At 41.0% G+C, this 23,843-nt stretch overlaps 1 protein-coding gene across 4 annotated transcripts in view; it reads left to right on the top strand.

Annotated features, from left to right (window-relative positions):
* fut8b (fucosyltransferase 8b (alpha (1,6) fucosyltransferase)) overlaps positions 1 to 21,165 on the top strand; it is a 97,895-nt gene extending 76,730 nt beyond the window's left edge. For all 4 annotated transcript variants that reach the window (XM_038726716.1, XM_038726714.1, XM_038726715.1 and 1 more), the window contains 4 exons: positions 7,524 to 7,770; positions 16,551 to 16,727; positions 16,880 to 17,030; positions 19,427 to 21,165. In XM_038726716.1, the coding sequence (XP_038582644.1) occupies positions 7,524 to 7,770; positions 16,551 to 16,727; positions 16,880 to 17,030; positions 19,427 to 19,765 (914 nt within the window). In that variant the 3' untranslated portion in view covers positions 19,766 to 21,165. The remainder of the gene's footprint in view (positions 1 to 7,523; positions 7,771 to 16,550; positions 16,728 to 16,879; positions 17,031 to 19,426) is intronic.
* Positions 21,166 to 23,843: the final 2,678 nt, after the last annotated feature.

The raw sequence follows: 23,843 nt of genomic DNA, 5'->3' as shown, positions 1-23,843 counted from the left end.
TTTTTCGACAAAGGCAAAAACCACCTCAAGCAAGCGTAAAAACTTTTTAGCAAAATTAAGAATTTTTTTCAAATTTTGATGTTTCCATCAACCTTTTCTAATGCGATACTTCAAAATGCGCATTAAAAAATGTTGATGGAAACACGGCTGCTCTTGTCTGGTCGCCTGCTCCGGCACACTCTCTTTTTCTCTTCCTCTCTTTCTCCAATCCAGATTGATCTCTAGTTTGTAGTACACAGCTAGGGATTTACACATAGTAGCTGTGTTTCCATCAACATGTTTTATGCGCATTTTAATGTATCGCATTAGAAAAGATTGATGGAAACAGCAAAATTAGGAAAAAAAACTTAATTTCGCAAAAAAGTTTTTACGCTCGCTTGAGGTGGTTTTTGCCTTTGTTGAAAAACTGTTAATGTGCAAAATAGGAGATGGAAATACTTTTGCCAAATAAGTCCTGACAGAGCGCACTTGAAACTCGAGGAGACGTGGCTGGTAGCAGTTTGCCCGCTTGAAACACATTCCTGAGGACCTCTCTCCATTTTTCTGAGATCAATGGCCCTCAGGACCATGCGACAGGTTCTGTTTCTGGTTTGGAACCCATACGTCTTGATTATTACAGCCATGTGTAACGTCAATTACCAACGTAACTACGCTTGCTGTAGCCTGGTTTATTCGCTCCAAACCAGCTGATGGAAACTCACATATTTTGCATTTACTTTTTTTTCAACATATGGGCAGCACGGTGACATAGTGGATAGCACTGTGGCCTCACAGCAAGAAGGTCCTGGGTTCAAACCCTGGCTTTTCAGTGTGAAGTTTGCATGTTCTCCCCGTGTCTGCGTTTCCTTCAGGTGCTCCCGTTTTCTCCACCATCACAAAAAAAACATGTTAGGTAGTCTCCAGTCAGTTTCGTTTGACCAGACACTACATTTCAATCTGGAGCTGGTCCCCAGGCTCTGTAAAGTGGCTGCCCACTGCTCCCTTAGGGATGGGTTAAATGCAGATGATGAATTTCACTACATGTAAATGAAAAATAAAGTACCTTTATTTCAAAAGTCTGCTTAAAATTCGCATAACAATTAGATGAAAACATGGCTATTCACTCTCAGAAGGAGTCTTCTGACATCAGCTGTGGATACTGATAAGAGTGCATGTGTTTCACAGTTGCAGCCCCAGATTGTGGCACAGACTGACTAAACGGTCCTATATATTCACATTGAAAGCTTGTCATGTGCAATGTAAATATTTCCCTGTCAAAAATCCACTGACATCAGTATTTAATCTAGTGTTGAATGTGAAAATTGGGCTTTTCTTAACAAATGTAAATCGAGGTAGTATTATGCTCATTTTCAGGTTCAAAATCCTATTTAGGAGTTGTACCAGAACAGGTTTACATGGTTTAATTTTCAAAAAACACCATATTTTTTGTCATACTGCACATTGCTGCAGCTCCTCTTTTCACCCTGTGTTGAACGCTTCATTTTAGCTATGGAGTGATACATCTTGTCTCTAAATGATCTTTGTTGGGAGTTGCACATGCACAGTTCCTAGTTAAGGACTACTAGCTAATCAGAAGTAGAGAAGGGCAGGTCAGTGAGAAGCCCGTAAACAGGGCTTTGATTCAGCTGTAGGCTACATGTTGCTGACCAGCTTGGCAACATGGACTGGAGCAAGAGTTTCAGAGTTGTGAGTTATTAATCTGTAACAAAAGTATCTTTCATCCATAAAGTTTTAACTGAGCTCTGTCTCTACATCACAGTAACAACTTTATGTCCATTGACTGCCTGGAGAGTAACGTTAGCTAGATTACTACACCCAAGGTACCTGGCCATGGCTGTAGACTATTTTTCTTATTATTTAGGTATGTTATTAGAATTCTGCACCAGTCATAGACTGTCCATAATGAACACCATGTTAAAGAATAAGGTAGTTCAGATGTGTACCTTGTGCCAGAATACCTTAAACCAAAGATCAATGTGCTTGTTTGGGGTAAATGGATCTTCCTACTAATATAGAGGTAGCACATCCATTTATAAAGGAGATTGCGTAGAGGCATGAATTATAATTGTGATTTTAATATGATAAATGGGGACTCTTACAGTATGAGTGTGTTTGCCTCCGCTAAGTTGACAAAACCAAAGCATTTGTAAATGAAGATGAGTGATTTGGAGGTTTTAATATGAGACTGCGACTCACCCTCTCTATCCTTTTCTTTCTCATTGCTTTCTTGTTCTCATTGCTGCATCGTATCAGCTCTTTATTTTTCTCCTATCGCTTCATTTGACTTGTGCTCTCCTGGGCTCTCCCTCCTTATCTCCTGCTCTCCCAGCGCCTTCCTTCTCTTATTCTCCTGCCTTTCATGTGTCCTTTTCCACTATCTAATGTCTGTCTCTGGTGTCTGTCTTATAAACACCCTCCTATAGATCCATATATGCCATCCGGCCGCTCACAGCTAACATCCAGCTACGCCACTTCCAAACCCAGGCCTTTTAGTGTTATGAATTCTTGTCCTTTATAAAGTTTTGCAATCTGCAGAGGCTGTATGTTCTGTTGACCAAGCTGGCTAACTAGCTAGGCATAGCTAATGTAAGCCTGTTGGGTACTTTGCTACGCCTGTGGTCATGCCTATTTTGTAAAGAGTGCATGCAAGAACATTCCTTGGGGTACTGGACCACAAAGGGATGCTAAATCCTTGGATTAATAAGTAGATATACATTGAATATCTCATTAATTAAGTGGAAGTGGAATCCTTGCCATTACAATTACAGTCTTTGAATGTAGTGAATACTGATATTTTGAAAAGGTGCTGCACTGCACGTTTTCAAAATATCAATACAAGCCCCAAAATTTGCATGCATTATGTTATGATGACTTTTTAGTTTGTGGTTAACCAGTTTTTGTTTTGTGTTTTTTTTACATACAAGGCAAATGAAAACGGGTTTTGCGTAGTGCCCGGATGGCAGGGAACTTTGTACCTTCATAATCATTATGTTACTCTTGAACCCTTATCATCCTGTCTCTGCTATATTATGTTGGTATTTTAGTTAGCAGCCCTACCAGATTCCAACTTTCCTCGTTTATCTTTACATGGTTGGCCCACTTTCTGTTAAGTGTCAACCATAGGATGTGAGACATGTACAGACAGAGAAAGGATGCATGGTATATGCATCTGTCAGGAAAACATATAGCTTGTGGGGGTGGCATCAAACATAGCGATAAAGTCATTATGGAACTTGCTCATTTTCGTTTTGGAAATGGGAAAAACAAAACATTACAAGAAAATCCACATTAAAGAAATCTTAAGTATGCACAGTGTGCCCCTCTATGATTTGCTACATAAAATGACTGAAAGCAGAAAACAGGTTGTGTGTTGATGTTACAAGAAAGACATACACATACACATATAAAACATATGCATGAATTATAAATGATCAGCATAATAAGAATATTGATAAAAGCTGGTCTCACCCATTGGCCTGTCCTTCTCTAGGGGCTGGATATTGTTTGAAGTTTTTGATTCTGGTGCAGAGAAAATACCAAAATTATGGGTCTAACAGCAAAACAGGACTCTTTTTTTTTTTCTTTCTGACAAATCTTTATTCTTATTTAACAAAAGCAGCCAGAAGTCTCAAACATTAAACATTCTCTAAACACAAACAACCTTACAAGAACTTAACCTAGATAAAAATACTACCGGCAAAAATGAACTTTGAATTAGGAAGTGCAGTTAATCTGAATCTGTTTTATTAGATCATCAGAATGAAATGGGAATATTGAAGGTTGACCTGCCTTGTACCTTTCTTTGGACAGGATTCTAGGCTGATACGGTACCCACAAGGTAGCAACTAAGACTTTAAATCTGAACTGACATTCAATGCTAGTTTTTGGTACTACAGACATATTTCTGACAATACCAAAAGAAAATAATGAGTTTCAATACCTAGCCCTGCGGTCCATTTCGCACACTAGTGCATGTTGCTGTTTTACCTAACACTTTTATGTTCACTGGACAGCATGAGAGAATTTAACACCATCTCACAGGCCGGGTATAACAGACTAAATTCTGAACACACATAGGGAAACCAGTCTTCTTGTTGAACAATGGTTCGTTGATCAAAGAGCTAATTTGCCAAAGAGAGTGTATTCCTTTGAGGTTCTCAGTAGAGATATTACTGCCTTGTGAGTGAGTCTGTGAGCAGCAGGAGAAACATAATGTTCCCTACCATGTAAAGACTAGAACAAGAGTTCTCCAAGTTCATAAACCCTCAAATGTATTATGAATGGGGAGGCTCCGTATTTTGTGTCTGGATGTCACTCTCGGTTCTCCAGTTTCATAGCTATGTTAATCTTATGAAATATTGATTAGGCTCTGTATACATCGTGGGCTTAAAATACAGTGTAGGATTTCTTTGTCAGTGCAGACCTATATGCTTAGAGTCATGATGCATACAGGAAATTTATGCAGAAGCTTTGGAGTTGAGATGAAATTTAGAAGAGCTTTGTGATCTAATTAAGTAGCTGTGGGAGGAAGACATACTGCATATCTGTACATTTGTGCCAAGAAGAGCAGGCCTCAAAATATGCCCATTCCCCCTTATGTGAATCATGCCAATGCTGTTATATAAGCAAAGACAGGCCTGGGAATATTTTTCTGTTCAATATTTAATGCTTTTACCAATTTATATTCAGTTCATGCTCGGGCATGCACACACGCAAATTAAAGCCTCTGTTTCTGTCCTTGTTTTTAACATGTTTTTTAGGTACCCTTTCTCTGAAAGGCCATTTTTAATGAGTCATTATGCCATTTATTTGGAAGTGTGTTGTGGATGTGTTTGCAGCTATATTAAGGCCTGTCTGTGTCGGTTAGAGAAGCCACTTTAGTCTGACAGAACACAGGCCTCAAACTTGTTTTTACGTAAATCGGGGGTTTAGACACACACGGACAAGAAAAAACGTTGTTTTAAGACTGAAAGAGAGTGAAGGTTTTTGTTTGCCAGGCATATCCCTTCTGGTGAGATGATTAGCTGGGTGTGTGTGTGTGTGTGTGTGTGTGTGTGTGTGTGTGTGTGTGTGTGTGTGTGCGCGCGCATTTGTTTTTATGGTTGTTTTATTTGGATCCCTCTTAGTCGTCACTGTTGGATGACCTTTTTTCCTACTGTCGACAAGACACCATACAGGTGCCTATTGCGTGTATGTATTTCCACGTACATTTAGGTGGGTGTGTCCATGCATGTTTGCATGTGTATCACATGTGCATATGTACAGTATGGGCCTGATTGAAGGTTTGCGTGAGTAAAAATGTGTGCAAACTTGATATCACCAACAAATTAGCACGTACAGTAAGCTGATCTACTAACGGTGTGCACGCAGAGTGACGTCTTTCAAAAGCGCAAGATAGCACCTGTTGTTCCTTTAGTGCTTTTGCCTTAATGAATATGCAATTTGGGGCGTAACAATATTAGATAATATTATTCTATATGTAATATATAGAAATACAGTAATTTTATTTATTCAATGAACTATATGAATAGATTTTTTTGTATTTTCCTTTAGCTTTGGCAGTACTGTTGTTTTAACATTCATGCCAATAAAGCAAATTTTGTTTCGACCTGATTTATTTTCTCCGTGAGATGGAATAGTTTAGAAAGTTGTGTGGCGCTGCGGAGAGCCCCCAGCTGCAGTAGAGCACCGATCACGCGTAAAATGCATCCAGCCAGAGGGAACAATCACCAACTGTTCACAGTGCGCCGGTCATAATATAGCAATACAACCAATTGTAGGTATCCGAGAGGGAATTGGGCGTACAGGGCCAAGGACAGGAGATCTCGGAGCGACCGGGCACGATCGGTGATTGTTCCCTCTGGCTGGATGAAGCACGATCTGCTGGCATTTCCTCGCGTCTGGGTCATTCCAGCATACTGTAGCTGTTTCTACTGGGATTTCCCAAAGCAGTTTTTCCATGTTCTGTCCTAAGTACTTAGTGCAATCTCAGGCAGGTATATATGATTTCCACATACTCGGGACGCACTGAACGAAACAAACCAAGGTTTTTACACTGTGGCTGCTTTCCCTCCCTTGACTCTCCATGGCGGAAACCATTAAAACACGCAAAACCCTCATTTAAATACCCCCACCTCCATTGTGTTTGCTCCTATTGTCATCTACGCAATAATTCTTAGTAAATCACCCATAACAGGTAGTAAAATTGCACATGCAATATTTTAGAATGCATACGCAATTTAGCACTCTTTATTCAGGATGTTAGTAAATCGAGCCCTATGTGTCTTAGTGTATGGACAGTTGGCCTTGATGTGTGTGGAGGTCTGACAGTTCACAGGGGCTTTATGCGGCCCAGAGAGGTGACCTTCGTAATCAGCACTCCTCAACCCTCTGCCCAGGGCTCCTGCCAAGCAAGACCCAGCCTGTAGGGGCCAATGCCAGACACCCCGCTCCCCACCCCCTCTAATACAGGTCCTTGCATCAGCCCCTGGCCATACACAGCCTTGATAGAAAGGAGCTTACCTTGGCATTTAAGTTAGGACAGGCAAAGAGCAGCTGTCAATCACAAAAGCTGGACTCACAGGGTATCAGAGATTTGGATTCATGTGGGAAACAGAACAGGAATGAATGTAATAAGGCTGAGGAATAATGCTTAAATGTCTCACTGCACCGCAACATAATATTTTTTTACATTTTACTAATATAATGTATAGTTTTGTTTTTCAGGGGAAAAAAGGCTCAGTAAACCTACAGATGTTAGTCAGTTTTGTCAGAAAGTGGTGTCTTCAAACTAGAATAAAAGGTGCAAGTTGTCTTTCCATCAGAACTAAAAATGAATTGTAATCCTACAGACAATCTGTTACTCACACAGGGTTTGGGCTTGGTTCAGTCAAGTCAATTAAATTTTCATAGCTGACAATAACAAAAGCATACCAGCATATTTGAATGAGGCCAGACCGGCAACGCAGTAAGGGTGCCAACACAAAGGGCCCCAGCAAAAAAGTAAACCTGGCTAAACTTTTGCTGGACCACAGTGGCATGCATCATCTGGCAAGGGGCTTTGTAAACAATGTATTTCTACTGTTTACCTCGCTGCAGTAACTCTCCACAGTTGTAAAATCCTGTCTCAAAGTATTATAAACCACTGTGCAGTGTTTTGGTGTCTGATGAGCATTCAAGGTTAAAGAAATGTTACTCAAACAGGGCTTCCTGGATCATATTTCATGTCTCACCAGTACCTGTGCAGGTATAGCTAGCTAAGCATAGAAATGTGACCATTTGCTGCTTTTCTCAAGCAATTTGAAGTCATTACTTTGGTCTCTGGGTGAGACGAACTCACTGTGATGAGCATTTTTAACTCGTTTCTGACATCTTGTAGACTAAATAATTGATAATAGACAAAAATAATGTTTGTATTAACGATAATAAACTTAATCATTTGTTACAGCCCTAAACTTGAACTGTGCTGTCAAAAATGTTAAATAAGTGTATAATGTCAACGTGCTCCTCTTCTACCCATCCAGGAGAAGCCCATGATAAGGACGTTCAGGTTGTGGAGTTGCCTATAGTGGACAGTCTTCACCCTCGGCCGCCCTACCTGCCCCTGGCAATCCCTGAGGACCTGGCCCCACGCCTGCATCGTCTGCACGGTGACCCCTCTGTCTGGTGGGTGTCCCAGTTTGTCAAGTACCTGGTGCGGCCACAGGCGTGGCTGGAGAAAGAGATCCAACAGACCACCGCCAAGTTGGGCTTCAAACACCCCATCATCGGGTAAGAACACTCAGCTATCATTTCTCACTGTGTGTGTGGCTTTGTCATCTCCTTATTTTGTGGTTCTAAACACTTCAATAATAATTACTTTGTTCTTATAGCATATCTCTACAATTACATTTACAAAGTGCTTCGCAATCAAAGCAAACAGAAGGCATAGGAAAAAGAAAACAAAGACATAGCCGAAAGGGCTGTGGTGGAATACAAACACTGCTTTGGGTGAGGTTAATACGAGGTTAATACAATAGTATTAAAAGTAACTTAATTTGATGGTAGTGTTTTGTTTGGTTAATTTTCTACCTTTATTAATGCTTGGAAGGCTTTTGCTTTTTCATTACTTCACTGCTTTACACTCGTACAGCTCATATTCATGCAAATTCACTTGTTTAAAGAAATGTCATTACTCTGTACTCATCACTCTGTTGAACTACTTTAACATCAGGATTTGGTTTCAGCAGTATGAAATGACATGGATTGGACTAGAGGCTTAAAAAAACCTGATGGGGACATTTACATTATGTCATAATGCATAAAACAAGGCAGAATCAGACATATAATACCACTACTATTAAAAATAACTGAATACGGAATAAATAGTTGGCTGATTTTAAAATCAGTAAAACCAAACAAGAAAAGGGAAGAGAAGCGAATAACACAGTTAATGACTGCATTAAAAATGAATAGCCTGGCAGATTTTCCTTTGTCTTTAACTGTCTTTGTTAATTAAAGGATAAGGGATTGTCAACAAATCCCATGAAAAGACCAAAAACAACAGTGAATATATCCTTTTAACAATTATTGTCTATGTGGCCAAAGCCTGGTTTAGCTAATTCCTCTGTGCCAAAGACCTCCATTGTTTCCCAAAGACTATTAAAAGCACATAAATGAACCACACTGTTGGATGACGTGTTCCTTCATTACAAGGAACATGAGCACCAAAGTTTATTTTGAGTTGACCCTACATTACACCCTGCTGGTGTCATAAATACTGTCTAGTATTTATCCTCCACTAAAAATGGCCTTAACTGATGCACTTTTTGCTCCTGTTTGAATAATGTTTGCTAAAAGCTACAATGCCCAGCTGTTTTGAGAAAGTTACTGAGCCTTATTTATTTATTTATTTTAAGATTTATATTTTCAGTAGGAAAGAACAGGCTTGGGGCTGTGCGCCACAGGCAGGGGAGGGAAGTCGATAAGTATTGAGAGACAGACTAACACACTTTTGTTTTTGGCCTTTGTTGACAATAAGAACAAGACTGCAGCCATGCTAGCAGGTCTGTGAGGCTCTACTTAGACACAGTGGTGCTTTGAGCTACATGCGAACATCAGCATGATAACATGCTCACCATGACAATACTAACATGCTCTGCATGTATGATGTTTACCATATTCACCATCTTAGTTTAGCTCAGTTTATTTGCTATTTAGCACTAACAAGATGTACAGCTGAAGATGATGGGAACGTCATTTGTTTTGCAGGTATTTTGTCATTGTAGTACTTCCATCCATCCCATAGCTTGTTGAGACATGTCACTCAAAACCACAAAAGTCAACCTGTTTGATGAAAAATCAGGGGATCCCTATTATTATTATAATTTATTATTTAACCATTTTAATTCTGCTTTATTCTCCAAGTTTATTTGAGTGTTTACTCACTAGCCTACTTGAAACTGCTCCCTTTCCCTTTAGTACAGTTCACACTTTAACCTTCAGTACACCTCTGCTGCAAACACAGCAGCTTGCCCTGCTTCTTTCTTTCTCTCTCTCCCTGTATGTGTCTGCCCTGGTGACATTCTCCATCAGCAGTATGCTGTGTTTTATAAAGTCGCTGAGATGACACAGAACTCGAGATTTTCACCCGCAATTCTGTTTTTAGCCACAGGTGCGCCGCATGTGGAGGAGGGTTGTTAATGACAAAGCCTACAGTATCGAAACACAAACCAGCGTTGTACGGAGTGACACCTGCACCAGTGTGTTCACTGTTGTTTACCTGGTCCGTGCTTGTAAAATATCCACCGTGTCTGCATCTTAACGTAATAGATAGCAACTCTCTCTGTGTTTTCTTTGCAAAATGCTAAATTGGGTCAACAAATATACCAGGGGAGCACACCCAAGTAAAGTCTATGTGTGGGAAACACTGTGTGTATAAAAATATACAATAATGCCATCCTTATCTTTAAACAATCCTCATGGAAGTGCACTTCTGCATTGCAGACAGGATGGTTTCCACATTCCATACAATGCACCTCAGTGTCCTAATATCTGACTACACCACCTAGGGATTACTTTTCCATGAAACATGGCATTAATGGTGAAGATGAGATGATACCAACAGTTTCAAATATGCCATTTTGAGGTCTGATTTCTGTCTTTGAAATTGTCTCAATTATGATTGTGACTACTCAGCATTGTGCTGTCTCCAGAGATTCTGCTTTCACAGCTTGAAACTGACTTGGGACTTCTTATAGTCCTGTACGGTATAACTGGAGAGTATTCATCAGTGTGAGGTTCTCGGTTCCCATGGGGACCACCCCTCGTGGGAATGTATACAGTCACAAAACTGTAAGCAACTTCTGAAAGCAGCTTCTAAGAAATAGGTTGGACACGTTTACCTGCTTATTTACGATTATTTTTCTCTGTATCCCTGTCAGGCGCTTAGTCAACCAACATTCATGTGCTGTCTGCCAGCCTCTCTTGACTCGTAAATATTTCCACCTATCTTTGAGCAGCGTTTCAAACCCGGATCAAATAGGCCTTTGCAAATAATTTCCCTCAGTTGTTTAAACCTACTGGGTCTAGCAGATGGGATGGGATGAGAACATATTAGGACAATGCACATAATGACTGGTAAGCTGTCAGTCATGGAAAAGTATGTGAAATTACTTTTAGGGACTTTGCTGAGATTGTCTAAAGTTTCTGCACCATCCCATGAGGCCAACTCCACCCGCCTGGTAAAGGAAGTAGTTTAAAACAAACGCTAAGGGTTATATGCTAATAGTTTATGAAGCCAGCCTGGTTTAGTTCTGTCATCCCCTTCATATCTCTGTCATCCATATGTTCATTGTCTCTGTGCCAGCTCCTTGCCCTTCATAACTCCTCCTTTTCACACCTTCTTAACATTTTGCTGCGGGCGATCATCACCGTTCTTCCTCACTTTTCCTTGTCCTGCTCTGCTTAGTTCTCACTCCCTCTTGTTACACTCTCTCTTTTCTCTGTCTGTCTTTTTTCAGATGCTCTCCTCTTTGGTTTCTACCTCTCTGTCTTTCATCACCACAGCAGCTGCCGTCTCTTTCTCCAATCCCGCTTTGACCCCCCCTCCCCCCTCCATTTTTTATTTTCTGTGACTCATCCCAACTTTTTCAATCTCCCCGTCCTCTCACATCCTCTCATCTGTGATCGTTGCTCCTTCTTCATTTGTTCATCTTGCTTCAAATTTTTATATTTCACACTCACCTCTCCCTCACGTTCCCCGGGCGCACATCCCTACCCACAATTCTCTTGGTCTCATAGTTTTACAGACATCTCTATCACTGTTCTTTGTGTTTCCCACTCCCCCCACATCTCCACCCCCAACACACGCACACACACACATACACACACACTCATATATCCCACCATTTTCTCCCTCTATATCACTGGGGGAAAGTGTTATTGAAAGTGAAGTGCTGGATAGAACAAAGTTTTAATCCCTCTTTTTCCCTTCCCTTCTCAGCTCTTGATATATCCACTCTGCTCTGCACTGATGTTGCAACAAAGTGCCTATGCGCTTCTATCAGCACTGTGGGGGAAGGCCGATATGTATGTGCATGGAAAAGTGATGGAGGGAGGTGAATGTGAGATGTAAAAGTTTCATTGAAAGAGATCCATAGTGTCAGTGGTGCAAGACAGAGGCAAGAAGGTGGCAGCGGTGGGAGATGCAGAGGTTGATGGAGTGAGTACCATGAGAGATAGAAAGGCAGCTAGTCCTGAGAGCACTCAACAACTCATACCAGCTGACCCCCCCACGTCCTCAGTCACCAGCACAACCAACTGCTGCAGGAAGGCTGGAAGCCACCGACTAAAAGAAGCTATCAGCCTGCCACCATTTAATGCTTCTTAATGGTTGCAAGGATTGTCAGAGAGAGAGAGAGAGAAAGTAGGGTTACTGGGTCTATTGCAGATAGCAGAGCAGCATTATTGCCATGGCAATGTAGTTACCAAGAGGTGGATCTATTGTATATATCTTTTTTTAGTAATATCTTGTGCCATGTCGGTTCCCTATGAATTAAGCTTCCTTTGTATACTTTTTTAAATCCCAGAGCTCTCAAAGTAAAACACAGGTAAAAACTAGTATATTTCCCCCTTACATTATCAACAACTAATTAACATTCTCACAATTTTGTTTTAACTCGCCGTCAATGCAAGAGAGCACAATTTATAATAAACTAAAAAACTACCCTTGTTTATACAGGTGCTGGTCATATAGTTAGAATGTCATCAAAAAGTTGATTTATTTCAGTAATTCCATTCAAAAAGTGAAACTTGTATAATTTATACATTCATTCCACACAGACTGATATATTTCAAATGTTCATTCCTTTTAATTTTGATGATTATAACTGAGAACTAATGAAAACCCCAAAATCAGTATCTCAAAAAATTAGAATATTATGAAAAGGTTCAATATTGAAGACACCTGGTGCCGCACTCTAATCAGCTAATTAACTCAAAACACCTGCAAAGGCCTTTAAATGGCCTCTCAGTCTAGTTTTGTAGGCTACACAATCATGGGGAAGACATGCTTACTTGACAGCTGTCCAAAAGACGACCATTGACACCTTGCACAAGGAGGGCAAGACACAAAAGGTCATTGCTAAAGAGGCTGGCTGTTCACAGAGCTCTGTGTCCAAGCACATTAATAGAGAGGCGAAGGGAAGGAAAAGATGTGGTAGAAAAAAGTGTACAAGCAATAGGGATAACCGCACCCTGGAGAGGATTGTGAAACAAAACCCATTCAAAAATGTGGGGGAAATTCACAAAGAGTGGACTGCAGCTGGAGTCAGTGCTTCAAGAACCACCACGCACAGACGTATGCAAGACATGGGTTTCAGCTGTCGCATTCCTTGTGTCAAGCCACTCTTGAACAAGACACAGCGTCTCGCCTAGGCTAAAGACAAAAAGGACTGGACTGCTGCTGAGTAGTCCAAAGTTATGTTCTCTGATGAAAGTAAATTTTGCATTTCCTTTGGAAACCAAGGTTCCAGAGTCTGGAGGAAGAGAGGAGAGGCACAGAATCCACGTTGCTTGAAGAAGGTGTAAAGTTTCCACAGTCAGGGATGGTTTGGGGTGCCATGTCATCTGCTGGTGTTGGTCCACTGTGTTTTCTGTGGTCCAAGGTCAACACAGCCCATCTACCAGGAAGTTTTAGAGCACTTCATGCTTCCTGCTGCTGACCAACTTTATGGAGATGCAGATTTAATTTTCCAACAAGACTTGGCACCTGCACACAGTGCCAAAGCTACCAGTACCTGGTTTAAGGACCATGGTATCCCTGTTCTTATTGGCCAGCAAACTCGCCTGACCTTAACCCTATAGAAAATCTATGGGGTATTGTGAAGAGGAAGATGCAATACGCCAGACCCAACAATGCAGAAGAGCTGAAGGCCACTATCAGAGCAACCTGGGCTCTCATAACACCTGAGCAGTGCCACAGGCTGATGGACTCCATGCCACGCCGCTTTGCTGCAGTAATTCATGCAAAAGGAGCCCCAGCTAAGTATTGAGTGCTGTACATGCTCATACTTTTCATGTTCATACTTTTCAGTTGGCCAACATTTCTAAAAATCCTTTTTTTGTATTGGTCTTAATATTCTAATTTTCGGAGATACTGAATTTGGGATTTTCATTAGTTATCAGTTTTAATCATCACAATTAAATGAAATAAACATTTGAAATATATCAGTCTGTGTGTAATGAATGAATATAATATCCAAGTTTTACTTTTTGAATGGAATTACTGAAATAAATAAACTTTTTGATGAAATTCTAATTATATGACCAGCACCTGTATCTTGCAGCAGAAAACAGAACAAGTATGAGTACGTGGGGACAAAAAACACAGATGAAAAATTGGTATAAACTGAAATCTAGTAAATGTGTAATTCATGAAAGGGTGTCTCACTAATAAATGTCAGCTTTAGTTGTATGGTTCTGAAAATTAAATCTTGCATTAACTGCAAAGACAAGCTGTAAACACAGCATTGACCTTTTATGTAGGTATGATGAACTTGTTAGCAAATAGTTGCTTATTTACACATTAGGGAGATTCGAAACAACATTATCATTCATCTTGAGTAACTTTTCTGGCCACATGATAAATGCAAGTGCAGTATGGACTCTCCTTTTAGCTTTGTTTTGGTCTCCACCAACTCCTGAGGGAACTATCTGACTCTTGGCTGTAAAATGCTCTACTATGTTCACCAGCTACATCAACAACATACAGTGCAATTTCATAGCTTTTTTTTGGTAAGAACAGCTGCCTGCTGCGTGTGTAAATTACATAAATGAGAGAGGTCATCATTTAAACACCAGTCTTTTAGAAGAATGGTGTTTATCCCTCAAGTTGAATTCCACAGACTTGTATACTCTATGCTAAGAGCACTTAAGCTCTTCTGGAGGCTCATGGTGGCCCAAAACCTTATTACGGTAAGACACTTTATGTTGGCCTTTCCTTCACTTTGTCACCCTTCTGTAACTATGAACAGTGCAGGTAAATCTTAAGAATAACTTTGGCATGTTTAGATGTCTGTTTGAAAAAACAAGTAGCCCAAAGTTGCTGTATTCTTCTTCGGCTGATAGGCATCACTGAGGTCTAAAAAAATGTATGCAGTCTATATGCTATTGTCACAATCTTCCAGAATCAGCACTTGGCTGTGTCTAGTGTGGGTGTTTGATGTCTTTAATGTATGCTTTTACGCCCACCATGAGGATTGCCCTGCCTTCCCAGTACTGTATGAATACACAGAAATGAATTGAATTATTGTGGCGGTAGTGTGGGGCTGGCGGGGGGTGGGGGGCTAAGGGAGGGAGGAGATGGCTAAGAGCTAAGCAATGCCTGAGTGCAGCCTCTGTTGCTCTGACGGAGAAAGAAAGGGGCAAGACAAAAAGAGGGTTCACAGGAACAACAAACAGTAGACATGAAAGAAGCGAATGAGCAGGAGAGAGGGACCCTGACAAAGGATGGAAAAGCCTGGAGTCAAGACCTCTGTCTGATCAAAGACTCCGACACCCCTGCCACCCACTCATTCGCAATCCATTCTTTGGGTTCCATTTGCCACATAAATAAAAGCTCTGTTTCTCCGGGCGAGCATCCCCTATAGTCACTGACTGATCACTGGCAAGTGGTAGAAATTAGGTACAACCTGTTTATTCTCTTTCTCTGATCCTTTGACTGTTTCTTTTTTACTTTTTCTAGCTCTACTTCATTCTCACAAAAGAGTTAGCTGTAGCCTTGAGGTTAAAGAAGCAGTTTGAAACCCTTAAGTAGTCGGGAAATCCCGAAGGGGGGAGTAAAAGACTTAATATTCTTTATTGTCCTTAAAAAGGCTTCTTACCCGAGATGTTCCAGTGGAGCTGCTCCTTGCTTAGCAGTAGACAGCTGGTTGCACTTGTGGGGGGGGGGGGGACACACTCAATTTTCCAGTCAATAAATTAAAGCTGAATTTTTTTTTTGTTATTATTATAATTGAATCTGCTCCTCAAGGCCAGAAGTCACAATGCAGATGTGGCTGGGTAATATTGTAATTGAATAGTTCTTGTAGGAATAAAATTGTGTTTCAGCGTCCATCAGTTTGAGAGATGCTTGTGTGTCAGGAGAAAAAAATATTTCCATTCTTGCCCATCCTTTGTTCTGTTTACAAGCTGCGCTCTTTTTCTCATATGTACAGCCAGTGACGGCACTCTCTGTCCTTGCTTACTGGAAGCTATGACAAAGACAGGTTATTTCTCTTTCTGTCTATGTTTCTGTCTCTCTCCATTTCTTAAACTTCTTCTTTATCACTGTTTGCCTTTTCCCCCCCTTTTTTTCTTTGCATGTATACCAGCAATAAAAAGATTCCCCAAATATACTGTCATTCCTTTTTAGTTTCACCACTGTAGGTTTTTTTAGAAGTAAGCTCAGTGTTGTTATTGATTTATTACCAGTGAATGATTTCCCTTCACCTTGTTTCCCTTTAATTATGATTCATTTGTAGATCATCCTCTCTTTAATACAGTGCTTTAGGACAGCCTATCAGACTTGTCCTCTTGTTACGCACGTGACAATAGATCATTGCGAGTATTTGCAAATCCTGTGTGTCTGAGAAAAAGTTTTCTATTTTGTCCAAGCACTCTTGCCTAGATGTTTCTAAACACAGACATTTGTTTTGAGGAAGCAGACGAGATTTGCATGGCTCAGCATTAAAGCAGCTTATACTTAAAAGTGTACTGGTGGCTCTAAAGCTGTTTTGCTTTACAGCACAAACAAACTTTGCTTCGTGGTGTAAAACAGGAAGTTCCTGTAGCCCGAAATGGAAGATATATTACCCTGGGTGTGAGACAAAAGCAATGGGTTATGGTTCAGTTTCAGCCAACTGTCACAGACTTTTGAAGTTTCATATGTAGCAGGAAGTCTTGAAATTGTGTTCTCCTACTATCCAAAACCAAACAAAAAGCAGTGAAATAGAACTAAATTATTCTCAATAATAGTTAAGATACAACACTAGTCTGTAACCCTGTCTGTGTCCCTGTTTGTCTTACTGTAGAGTCCATGTGAGGAGGACAGACAAAGTGGGGACAGAGGCGGCCTTCCACCCCATTGAGGAGTACATGCTGCATGTGGAGGAGCAGTTCCAACATCTGGCCAGACGTGTCCACGTCGACAAGAAACGGGTTTACCTGGCCACTGACGACCCCTCTCTGCTGCAAGAAGCCAAGACCAAGTCAGTGTCCAGGAGTGTGTGTGTGTGTGTGTGTGTGTTTATGCCTACTCTGAGTCTGTCCATTGGGTATGTCAGAGTATGTTTTTATCTAAGTATCTAGCCATATTTATTTGAGGTTTGCTTAATTCTTAAGCCTTAATTGTCCCTTCCAGGTATCCAGACTATGAGTTCATCAGTGATAATTCCATATCGTGGTCGGCAGGCCTTCACAACCGATATACCGAGAACTCACTCAGAGGAGTCATCCTGGACATCCACTTCTTGTCTCAGACTGACTTCCTGGTCTGCACCTTCTCCTCACAGGTCAATCCACTCTCCTCAGACCACATTTAGAGACTGCATGAAATGGTATTTTGAAGTGTTTTCGCATGAAAGTGAAGGTCGGGATGGATTTGATGTTAAGATGAAAGCAGTCCAAACATGGAGAGCTGACTAGAATTTTGATGAGTGCTTGGTAGCTGACAAGGAAGCATGGATGTTGAATAAATTTAGAAAGCTTTGGAAATATAGTCAAAAGTGCAATTATTGTTGTTGTTCTGGGGCATGTGTTATTAACAATACGTACATTGGTATGTAATGTTTCCTATAAGAATTCCTTAACATGCCTTTGATGATGCACATAAACTACCGTTCAAAATAAAGTATTGGCTTTGGAAGTAAGTGGACCTTATACTTAGATTTAGAACCTAGATCTTGTTTCCAAGATAAATAATGGACATTGTTGTTGAATTAACAATGATAATAAGTATAAAGAAGAATAGGAATAACCAAGTAACAGCAATTACTTCAACTTTAATAGCACACTTTTAAAAGCAGGTAAAGAATTACAAATAAAAATCAATGCGATAAAAACAAAAACAACTTGATTACATTATGAATTATGAAACAGGGCTGCAAAAAACATTATCTATTCAAATTGATAAATGCTTTTGCATTAAAACGGCCTGTCAGAGCTTTAGGAAAGACAATCATCACTTGAAGTTTCCAGTTTGTCACAAGACAAACCTTGCACCACTTTGTCATGTGATTGTCAACAACATCATTGTCCCATTTTCACTCACCTGTTTCAAAGCATAGCCAGCTTTGACATAACAATGGAATCTATAACACGCAGAAAACGGGCCTCCTGCTGCCGGCCCTTAAAGCAATATGTGTACCACGTAATTCCTATTCACACTCTGGACTTGGTCCACTTCAAGGATCAGACCTGGAATGAGTCGTTTAGCACATTTGTTAACACACTTGTATATAGCACCCTTTTTTTTAATTGGGACTGAAACGAAATGTGTATGTGTTAAGGTCTTCTCAGACTGGGAGCGGTACTCCACCTGCATACTCGTTTGGATCTGTGGGGTCTCACTGCGCTCCACATGTGAACAGACAGGCAGGTGCTCTACGTGTGGTAACCATGGAAACGGCTTCCGTGCACTACTGTATCCCTGCCAGTACAACTCTGTTTTCTTTATTGCCTAGCTTAAGTTAAAACCATACGTAATGTTATCTGACACATCCAGTCTTGCACTGAAGATCTTCCGTGCGAAGGCCCTCCTGTTTATGTCCTAATAGATAGGATCAGTCTTCATCGATTTGCACTAGGGCTGAATGATTAATCATTAATCAAAAAATGTGATTATCTAATTGTGAAGACAGCGATTTAAAATGTAGGTTAATTATACAGAGCATCTGACCCGTTTTAAACAGTCATGCAGTTACAAATTCATGCCGTTGTCATCCTTGTGTGCTTGCCAATCACAAGCGCCATGCTTCTCCTTTTTATGGTCCTACTCACCAATCAGAGGCACAGGGCATGTACATTTTACAACAACAAACAAAACTAGAGAAAAACATGGGATAATGGCACAGGCAGCGGCCGTGCCATGGTTCGTTCAGCATCAACTCACACTGAAGTGTTTTAGCAGCGGAGCGTTCAGGCTGCCCCACGTTGTTGACGTGCTGTTAATGTCATTTTCTGTGCTTCAACTACGGCTCTCTGTGAGCCTGTTTCACTCCGCTCTCTGCAGGCTAAATATCCACATGGTGCATTTCAGAATAAGAGCATTTTGCCTGCCTGATTTTTGCTGACTTGTTCAGATTTTGTTAATTTGTTCAGTTGTCCTTGATTTTTGTGCTTTAGGCTACGTAAAATAGTTACATAGTTTCTTTTTTGTGTGTTTTAACTGTATTTATTGTTGATATAAGATCGGAAGTCTGCACAGCGTGTTTTATTTTGAAAATCAAACGTTCATTCTCTATGCCATTCTGTGTCTGACTTCCCGCCCAGTTCATCTTCTCTGTGCTGCTTGTCGCAGCTTTCGTCAAATATAGACTGGCAGTGAATATTGAACTTTTAAAAAAATCACAAATTGAATCGTAATCGCAATTCGATTTTTTCCCCAAATTGATTAGCCCTAATTTGCGCTGTGCATCACGTAGAAAAAAAGTTCAAGACAATTCAACTCATGGTATTGCGCCCCCTTCTTGCTCCGCTTGTCACATTGCCCATGCCTCCCTACCTGCCCGCCAACCTTTTATTGAAAATTAATTACTAAGCGCGTCAATCGCTCCTCGTCTGAAAAGACAGTGAGAAGTCCCTTTGTCTTTCTAGCAGCATGTTTTCTTGCCTCTACAGCCTCTAAATTTCTTCATTTACCTTTACAGATCTAAATATAAACTAATCCCTGATTCTGTTCCTGTCTCAGGTCTGCCGTGTGGCCTATGAGATTATGCAGATGCTGCACCCAGATGCCTCCTCCTTCTTCTACTCCCTGGATGACATCTACTACTTTGGAGGTCAAAACGCACACAACCAGATTGCCGTCTACCCCCACCAGCCACGCAACAGTGAGGACATTCCCCTGGAGCCCGGTGACGTAATCGGTGTGGCCGGCAACCACTGGGACGGGTACTCCAAAGGCATCAACCGCAAACTGGGCCGCACTGGTCTCTACCCTTCCTACAAGGTCAAAGAGAAAATCGAGACCGTGAAGTACCCAACATACCCCGAGGCAGACAAACTGCTCAACTCTCAAAAGAAGTAAATGAAGAAATGAAAAAAAATTAAACAAGAGAAGGACTGAGGAGAAACACGCAGACTCCGATTCCAGGGAAGGAGGCTGCTTTTGTACAGAAGAGAGAGGCGTACTCAGTGCGCTAAGCTGAGAAGAAATGAAAAGGCCTGTACCCAGGGGTGATTGGGATGAGAATGCACTCTGTATGTTTATGGTAGAGCGTGTGTGTGTGTGTCTGTGTGCGCGAATGTGCGTGTGTGCACTTGTATAATTGCCTGTGCATATGTCAGGTCATGGAAGACTTGCACCCTACCACTACTCCCCCGCCCGATGCTCCAACGTTGGGTCTGTAGAGATGTAGACGTTGAACATTGATTTTAAATAAAGCAAGAAAACAATTAAAATCCACACAACTGACCGAGCTCGCTCTTGGGAGACAAGACTGGGGGCTACTGTAAGACTGGTACACCCCAGAGATAGCTTCGAATCAATGACTGAAAAAAAAAATATAGAGACAAACTGGAAAAAGGTATTTTGATTTTTATTTAATTCTTTTCGGTGTTTTTTGATTTTAATCTTGCCTTTTTTTTCTTTTTCTCCAGTTTTATTTTTGTTTACTGAATGTACTGTATCCTCTTCTTGCCATGATCACCGCTGCACCTCCCCCTCTTCCTGCTTCACTCACTGTGCTTCCTCCATCTTGTCTCTACTTGTGCAATTAATTTTATAATACCATATTGTGCTTTTATCAAGTGTTTTTAACAGTCTTAATTTGTGTGTATGGGGCATTGTGCATTGTATACTGTACAGTGTGTGTGTGTGTGTGTGTGTGTATGGATGGATGTATGTGTGTCCAATCAAGTGTGCCTGTGTGCGCTATTTTAAGTCTAAGGGGCCAAGTCACGACCTGGTGCCTGGTTATTGGTGAGCAGTGTGTGTTTTTATTTCTGGCTTTCCTCCCGACTGAATAATGTTTGTGTGGCCAGTGGGAGGCTGGTGGTGACAGTGGGGATTGTCCTCAGCCCCCAGCACTTGGAACAATGGTGAACTCCAGTCACTCCGCTGATGACCTCTAGAACAATGGTAAGATTATGTGGAGAATGGTGAACTCATGGTGCACGCACACACACAGACACAGGAGCCGTCCCAAGGCTCACCAAAAGAAGCACTCCACTGAGATAATGTCCTTTACAGACATCTCTGCTGTCTGTTCTGTCCATCTGTTTGTTTGTTTGTTTTTTTACTTTTAACATTGCTGTTTTAAGATAAATGAGGAAAAATATGCTTATGTTTGAAAATGGTAATGCTATGTCATATCAAGTCCCCATCATGAAGGCTGTTTTTTTTTTCATAATTTATGTTCTTGGGCATTGTCTTTGATAACCACAGATCGAATAAACTTGAGAAACCAACACAGTTTTTTTTCCCCATTACGGTCTGATTCTCTTCACCATCTGCTCCTCTATCTCTTAACGTATGACACCTGCTCATTTAATCAGGCTGCACATGCTTCAGCTACATTACACACATTCCAAACTGGAAATCAAGGCTTTTTTATACATATATATATTTGAAGAGTTCATTTCCTGAAGGGTATCCATTTATTTTCGAAGAGTAAGTCATTACTGTAAGTTTATCTTTTGATATCTCCATAAAAAGAAGGACCCTGAAATTTATATCATTTTGGCATCCCAGGATTAGAGCTGCCTCCTACCTTCAAGAAGTAGCACTAGTTTGTTTTATAAATCATTCAGAGGATCCATATTCTAGTCATTTCAGAGCAAAATCTCTTAAATCTGTATTTGATTTACATTTCAAACTGATGAGAAAGATCATCACCTTCAACAGAGACATAACCGTCCTTATTTGAATATGCCTTGTGACAGCTGCATGACATTTCTGCCCCAAATACCAAACATCTCTCCCTGTGGAGCCACAATGCAGGTGCATCATTTAAGCACTAGAAGACTTCCTGCTCTTGTCTAGTGTCCTACTTCCTGCTTCCTGCATGACTAAATCGTTTATGATCTCGTTCTCTGTGTCTTATTTATGGGCTGTCTTGTTACTTTCTTACTGAGGGGGCTCTGGGAGTTTCATTACAGATCCCTCTTTAATTTCAACACTGATCTGCATGCTTCATTGGACACCCATAAGGAAAGCCGTAGCACTGGTAGCGGAGATGAGCTTTTTGGTGTGTGCGAGGGAGAGTAATAGTTTTATTGCTTTATTTTCCCCTGCCTGACAACAACCCGTAACCAATTTAGCCCACGTTGACAAAGCGTTCACAATGCACATGCAGCGTAAAGCAGTTCATTGAACATCTCTTTTCACTGGGAAAGACTCCCTCATGGGCTTTATAAACGCACACCGCTAACTGGAGGGCACTTTAATTAAAATACACTCGTTGCTGTCACAGTGGCCTGTAACAGTCGTTTAAGAGAGGCATTAGTTCAGTTAATTATTCTGTTAATTGGACTCTGCTCCTGATAGAGAGCATTCAGGTTTATAGCGGGGAGGTTTCTTTCTCTGCATTTGTAGTGTAAATGTTGCGGCGCTCGTAGAGAGCACAATGAGGGAAATGACTGAACATAATTTCTTCTCCTTTTTCTCCTTCATCTTGTCCTCCTCCTCCATCTTCTCCTACTTCTTCTCTTCCTTCTCCTCCGTCTCCTTCTTCTTCTGCTTCTTCTCGAAGTGTAACAATATCATTTCTTGTACTAAATTTTTATTAAAAATTAACACACTTTTACTTGCTTTTGTGGGCAGTTGCTACAGCTGCAGCTTCCTTGGCCACCATTTTTACGAGTATGAAATAAGTTTGTGGTCCCTAGGTAGCCAGCTACGTTGACAGCTCCCCAAAGCCCCTTACCCTAATCATCACAGGGGTGTGTGCCTAAACTTAAGTCAGCAATTGTATGCATGTCGACCGGCTAACACTACAGCTGTGCACATCAGCCGGGGTTAGGCTCCTCTGTGTTGCTACATTGTTGAATTGTCATTGTTAGAAATTAAAAATGTACTGTTATTCAAGGTTTTTCATATCTTAAGTATATTCGTATTACATCATAGTGGACACTTTCATTTCCAGTGATTAAAAACCATTTTGTTATCTCAGAATCAGAAGGAGCTTTATTGCGAAGTAGTATTTTACACGTAGAAGGAATTTGCTTTGGTGATAAGATGCTACACGTAGACAAACATACAGTTGATATAGATAAATGTAGAAATAAATAATGTAGAATAATAAAAAGAATTAGAGAAAAATAATACAACTATTTGCAGGGAAAGAATAACATGGCAGATATTTACATGTGCATTACTCCGGGTTTGTTGTGCAGACATATTGCAACGGAAGAAGATATTGTGTACATAAATATATAATTGACAAAATATAGAACAACAACAATTAACAACAAATATGTGCAATATGCCATGTTTGTGCATGATGAAATAAAATAATATTTACACATGCAGAGACATTGGCATTATTTGGAGTAAGGGGGGAATGTCAGTGGGGGACCCGGGCCTTGTTAATGAGGCTAGCTGCAGACAGGAAGAAGCTGTTTTTGCGGCGAGAGGTTTTGGTCCTGATGGACTACAGCCTCTTTCCTGAGAGGAGAGTCTGAAACAGTTTTTGTCCAGGGTGGGAGGAGTCAGCCACAAATTTTCCTGTTCGCCTCAGAGTCCTGGTGGCATACAGGTCCTGAAGTGATTTAAGATTGCAGCCAATCACCTTCTCCGCAGACCGAATGATACGCTGCCACCTGCCCTTGTCCCTGGCAGTGGCAGCAGTGTACCAGATGGTGATGGAGGAGGTGATGGCGGTGTATCAATGCACGATCATTGACTTTGGCAGGCTGAACTTCTTCAACTGCCGCAGGAAGTACAGCCTTTTTGGTGAGGGAAAGGAAGCAGAAGGAGTCCACAGTGGCGACGGGGGGAGTCACAGAGGATGATGGGGGAGGGTGGGGCTGGGCTCTTTTTATCTTGATTTGAAAGATTTAGTTGGATCATTTTAAATAGGCACATTTGTGGAAACCTTTGAATGATGCGCATGTGCAGAAGGGATCAGGCAGCCATGGATTGGGCACCTACACTCCGTCTCCTT

The sequence above is a fragment of the Micropterus salmoides genome, unplaced genomic scaffold (genome assembly GCF_014851395.1).
Source record: "Micropterus salmoides isolate LMB-PRFRI ecotype aquatic unplaced genomic scaffold, ASM1485139v1 Ms_hic_scaffold_18, whole genome shotgun sequence".
Classification (NCBI taxonomy): Eukaryota; Metazoa; Chordata; class Actinopteri; order Centrarchiformes; family Centrarchidae; genus Micropterus; species Micropterus salmoides.
This window is presented reverse-complemented; position numbering and strand designations above follow the sequence as displayed.